Genomic DNA, 6,000 nt, shown 5'->3' on the forward strand with positions numbered 1-6,000 from the left:
AAAAGTTGAGGCTTAATGAATTCCTGTGGCAACTCAGCAGTGGGGCGTTCGTGCCCAGGAAGGCTTGCGGGCGCCAGGTGCTCTGCTTGGCTGAGGATGACGACCCAGCCCGCCTTGGCACCCCCAAGGCGGGAGGCCTGGCGTGTGGAGAGAAGCAGTTTTGGCTCTCGGTGACCTCGGGCAATCCATCTCTTCTCTGACCCTCAGGCTCCTCTTCTTTAAGCTGCAGTTGTTGGAACGAGTCCCCACAAAGACCATCTTTCTGTATTGTTTTCATTCTCTGTTTTGTCCCAAATATGCCCAGAATAATTGTGCAGTATTTTCCTTGTACGTGACAATTATAAAGTATACTCTGGCCATGCTGTACCTTTTGCAAAGAGCCAGAACCAGGTACAAGGTCAGAGAAAGGAAAAAAGGTCAGCCACTTCCATCTTCTCAGCACCTGGTGACAAGACGCTGAACCAGAACTTCCCCCCAGACTTTGGCCTGGCCCCTGCCCCAGCTCAGTAGAGGTCAGCAGTCTCGGACTCTACCTTTCTTGAGGGAACCTCTGGGTGGGCCAAAGGGGAAATTTGGTATCTGATTTCCATGACTTCTGCCTCAGGCTTTCTTAGCCAAGGGAGTACGTAGAGAACTTTTAGAGGTGGACACCCACCCTGTCCCTGCCCGTCCGCCGCGGACTCCCACCCTGCCAGCACACAGCAGCTCTCTGCAAGGCTGGGTGCTTCCAGCAGGAAACCGATTTTAAGGATGTCATTGCCCTGGAGAAAAGCAAACAGAAGAGGGGGGTGAGAGGAGCAGTGGCTGTAGGCCTTGACAGAACCCCTGTCTCTTCCTCACGCTGGAAAAATCCGTCACTCCCTTTCTAGGAGACTTTCGGGCCCCTAAAGGGAGGGTTCATGAGTAAACAGAATAAAAAAGGTGGCCTAGCAAAGAAGGTATTGCCCTGCAGTGTTTGGATGCTGAGCCTTTTATCTGTACGTTTTATCAAACATTTGCCTGGAGCATCCTGGCACACATTCTGGTCCCTCCTAGAGGGCTAGGTGGAGGATTCTTTTTTTTTTTTTTTTAAAGATTTTATTTATTTATTTGAGACAGAGAGAATGAGAGAGAGCAAGCACATGAGAGGGGGGAGGGTCAGAGGGAGAAGCAGGCTCCCTGCCGAGCAGGGAGCCCGATGCGGGACTCGATCCCAGGACTCCAGGATCATGACCTGAGCCGAAGGCAGTCGCTTAACCAACTGAGCCACCCAGGCGCCCGAGGTGGAGGATTCTTTTTAAGGGTGAACCGAACAATAACACGCACAGTAACTCAGGTGCCCCATGTGTGTGTGCGCACATGCGTGCGGGGAGGCAGTGGCCTACAGGGAAAGGGCGAGAGCGTTAGAATTACTCATTCATTTGTGGATTCATCCCACACGTCTTGCCAAGCCCCTAGCATGTGGCCAACACTATTCTGGCCATCAGGGATGCAGGGGTAAACAAAGAGAAAGCTTTGTTCTGGAGGAGGCCACATTCTGGAGGCGAACAAACAGTAGACAAGTCCGGGATGAGGGCTCAGGATGAGGGCTGCTAGTCCAGCGCACCAGTTAGCAGCCCCGTGACACTCGGCACATGACTGTGACCTCACTGGACGGGTTTCTTCATCCCTCAAATGAGATAATAACGGTCTTAAAGGGATGCTTTAAGGTTGAGACAGAGTGTTCACTGGCACGTGGGCAGCCCTCCGTAAGTGTAGATATGGTGGGGGGGCGGGCAGCACCCGCAGGGGCTCAGGATTCTTGTTTCCCAGCTATGAAGCAGAAGGAGGAGGAAGGAAGCTGGAAGGCAAGAAGATACGCAGAACCCCTCAGCAGCTCCCGGTGGGGAGTGTTGAAAGCACCGTGCCCCTTGCAGCAGCAAAGCTGGTCCTTCCTACCACTTTCCTCTCCTCTCATCTAGCCTCTAAAAACACAAACAAAAGCTCCTAAATTGAGTTCAACCAAAGTGTCTTCCTGAGCCAGAGGTGGGGGAGCCGCGTGTGCTGGGGCTGACAGAGTGAGAGGCCCAGGGTTGGCAGAGACTCTGCGGTTCTAGAATCCAGCTCTATTCAGATTCTCTGCAGAGATAACATTATCATGTACTTGTGCCATTTACAAAAATGTGACAGTGTTCAATAATGTAGCTTCCATCAGCCATGTAGCAAATGTTGATTAAACTGGATACCGGACGAGAAGGAGGATCAAACCTCTGTGCCCTCAGGAAGCCCCCAGTCCGGCGGGGGAGATAGGCCTACAGATGACAACCTCATGAGGAGCATGTAGTCCACGGAGTGCCACAGAGTGGAGGAAGGAGGAATCAGCTTGGCCGAGAGATTTAGGGAGAACGTCATCCCAAAGATGGCCTTGGAGTGGACGTGTATGTTGGTTTTAAAGGACCACTAGGTTGCAGGAAAGACAGATGCTCTCTGACAGTGGGCAGTGATTATTGTTCCCAGAACTGCTTTCGTTTTCATTCTTGAAGTCGGTGGACACAGTAGCCTGTCCTCCTTGTCACAGAACATGTGGGAGGACCACACTGTGTTCAATTGTGTAACATAGTTGGTCTACACATTAGTTAATTGGCTTTGAAATGCCACATTCTTCCGGAGGTGCCTACAACCAAAACTACTAAAAGTGCACAGTAACATTAAGAAGAACCGTCAAGAAGCTGTTCTGTGACACCCCGATGTAGATGAGGGGCTCGGAGTTCTGAGTGGGATTAATGTTGACTTGATTCCTTACAAAAAATACAGACAATAATATTAAATGGAAAAGCATAAGCAGAGTGTCAAAGCCATGGAAAACCATACAGAGACTAAGCAGATGAGGGCAGAAACGCAGAGGATATCCAAGCTGAAAGAGCCTGTAAAACAGGCCCCGAAGCTATATAAAAATGTCTTAAAGGGGCGCCTGGGTGGCTCAGTCGGTTGAGCTTCTGACTCTTGATTTCAGCTCAGGTCATGATCTCAGGGTCATGAGATCGAACCCTACATTGGGCTCTGTGCTCAGTGTGGAGCCTGCTTGAAGATTCTGTCCCTTTTCCCGCTTGTGGGCTTGCATGCACAAGCTAAGCTCTCTGTCTCTCTCTAAAATAAATCCTTTTTTAAAAAGTCTTAAAAAGGTAAATTTGGTACTGAGCTTTCTAGAGGCTTAAGCAAGAACAGCCTACAGCCCTCCTGTCCGTTACCCTATTTACATCAGCGGGGTTGACGGATGTATTTTCTCAGTGGAGTAGAACAAAGGTTTTCCTTTTCTGGAGCGGATTTTTTTCATGTGGATCTACGTACAGGAGACATTTGGGGCTCAAGGACATGGACTGTGGGGCAGCACCAGTGAGATGGTAAATGCCACTGTTGAAAGCCCAGCTCCTGTCCTGGCTCCCTGACCTGCCACGATGTGAGGCCAAGTCCTTACACCTTCCCTCACCTGTGACTGCTCGGGTTGAATGGGGAGGCGTGCACACACGTGGCAGTTTCTGGCACTCAGTATTTGGTAGCTGTCGCCATGACTCGGGGTTCTTGGTACGGGGCTGTGTGTGTGATCCCATGTGCGTGATGGCAGACACTCAGTCCACGCGTGTGCTCTTTTCGGCGCGAGCACGGTGAACCCGGGCGGCAGAGGTTAGGGTGGCGAAGGCGGAAAGGCAGTGGGTAGCGAGCTGCGGAGGGTGTGCGTGATGAGTTCGCTGGCGAGAACTAAGCAAGGCCATGCTCATGTTTTGCCTGTCTCCTTTCTCAAAGGTGAATGACTCAAACTGTGACCAAGAGCTTCTGTCCCTGCTCCTGGATGCCAGGCTGCTGGTGAAGTGCATCTCCACTCCCTTCTACCCACATATCATTGAGCACCTCTTGGCCAGCCCGCGGCAAGGGCCCCGGGATGCCGAGGGGCTGGCCAGACACCTGCGGGAGGCCGGCCATGAAGCCGAAGCGGGGTCGCTCCTTCTGGCCGTGAGGGGGACGCACCGGGCCTTGCGAACCTTCAGCGCAGCGCTGAGCGCAGGGCAGCACTGGGTGTGAGCCCGGCCCGGCCCTGCGTGGCCACGGTTCCTCGGCCACCCGGTGGGAAGGAGCCCCGGAGCCAAATGTTGTTCCACCGGCATCATGCATACCTGTCGACTGTTCTCAGTGGTTGCAACAAACTGCGAATAAAGCTGTACATAAGTGACGAGCCTCATTTACGCTTTTTCTTGCTTGCGGTGGCTGGTTAACGTACTCATTGACTCAGAGACTTTTCATCTTTTACTTTGAACTGCCTTTTCTGGATAGAGCACAGTGAATAAAGACAGGTTGGATGTGGTGGTGGGGAGGGCTGCATTTGAAAGGGAGAGTGTGTGTGGAATGGTTGGTGGTTGGAGCGGATGTCCTAGGACGGAGGAAGGACGTCTCGAGTTAGTGACGCAGTTTTGCTCAAAGCACTCAACCTCTCTGAACCTTAGTCAGTGTAAAACGAGGGTTGTATTGTTTATGTCACAGGTTGTTGAGTTACGTGAGGTTGTGTGTGTGAGGCCCTGTGAGATACATAGTGAGGCCCAGGAAATGTTACCTTCTCCCTGCTCGTTAGTGTTACACTATGTGAATCACAACTGTGAGGCCACAGCTGGGTCCGTGTGAGCACATGAGGTACCTACCGAATCGGGGGTCCCCACACTCGTCAACATCACATACTAAGCTTGGCAGAGTTGCATATCTGGAATCTGGATAACCAGGTGGGCAGGCTAACGGAGTCGCTGTGGGCACTTACCCTGTTGAGGGGTCACTAATTTGCACGTAGCCCATCGTAGCAAGGGTGTGGATGGCAACGCCCTCAGGAAAACCAACACAGAAGGGGTGTTTCCTGCGCAGGGGCACAAGGACCCCGATGCATGACTCGCTGGCACTTGCTCCCACGGCAGAAGTGGGTGCCTGAAGGTGGAGGCTCAGAGTGGAAGTTCTGGACTTTGCTCTCGTGAGACCCTCACACCAGATTCAAGCCACAGCAGCGGTCTGGGCAGTAGCTGGTCGGGCCCACCCTCTATGAATAACATCGCTTTACCTTACCGTCCATGCCATCGTCCTCATCACTGGCTTCACCTCATTTCTACTCCTATGGGTGCAACTACAGAGTGCTCGAACAACAAAAAAAGAAGTTTTCGTCATCTTTGGGTAAGATTTACCGGCTTCATAGCCCACTCCCCTGACTTCTGACCAGTTGTCTACCCCTGGACCGAGTTCCTTGTCCAAACCTTTGGTAGCGCCTAGAGTTTGGGAATGGCTTACATAAGCCTCTCGAATGCTTTCAGAGGAAAGGGGTCAACATTTTTCTCCCCAATTAGGTAACACCTGTGCAGAGAGACCCACAGGCCAGAAAGGCCTTCCTAGAACTCTGAGGGCACCAGCTGTACCAGATGGCATTGATCGAGCCACTTCCATGAGGCATGCCTACTGGTCACTTGGGTTTTCTCGAACCTTACAGCTACCTTCTGTCATTTCAGGCAACTGAAAAAAAAGTGGGCAGTATTCTGAGATAACAGAGTCCATTTTAATGGGATCCATCCAGAAACGTTTTTCTTCAAACTGCAGAATTATAGGCCCTAGACACCAATATAACACCATGACTCTCTAGATAAATAAACCGAGGGCCAGAGGGCTGAAGTGACTTGTTCAAGGCCAGCAGTGAATTATGGGTCTCTGCTGTGCAATGCTTCTGTGGAAGGGAGTCCTTCATCTAAACTACGTTGCTCTGATCCGACTCATGTCCTCACCAGAAACCAAATTTGCAAAGTTTGAGCAGTTTCTATGGGGAGGCGGGGGGAGGAATACGTTCCAGATTCATTCCAACTGCGTACTCTAGAAGACTGAGTTGGTCTTTATGTTGGTATTTAGAATGTTGACCATAAATGTTAAAGATGTGAGATAATCTGATGTCTTTCTTGCTGTAAAAAGCTCCTAACAGTTACCTCAAACCTGTCTCTTCGAAAACAAAGCAGAATAAGAAAGGGCTGC

General features: G+C 51.2%; 1 protein-coding gene across 4 annotated transcripts in view; it reads left to right on the plus strand.

Annotated features, from left to right (window-relative positions):
• NBAS (NBAS subunit of NRZ tethering complex) overlaps positions 1-4,192 on the plus strand; it is a 310,311-nt gene extending 306,119 nt beyond the window's left edge. For all 4 annotated transcript variants that reach the window (XM_081797175.1, XM_081797176.1, XM_081797177.1 and 1 more), the window contains one exon: positions 3,760-4,192. In XM_081797175.1, the coding sequence (XP_081653301.1) occupies positions 3,760-4,035 (276 nt within the window). In that variant the 3' untranslated portion in view covers positions 4,036-4,192. The remainder of the gene's footprint in view (positions 1-3,759) is intronic.
• Positions 4,193-6,000: the final 1,808 nt, after the last annotated feature.

Source organism: Leptonychotes weddellii, chromosome 10 (assembly GCF_054177405.1).
Source record: "Leptonychotes weddellii isolate Sample4059 chromosome 10, ASM5417740v2, whole genome shotgun sequence".
In the NCBI taxonomy this organism is placed as follows: Eukaryota; Metazoa; Chordata; class Mammalia; order Carnivora; family Phocidae; genus Leptonychotes; species Leptonychotes weddellii.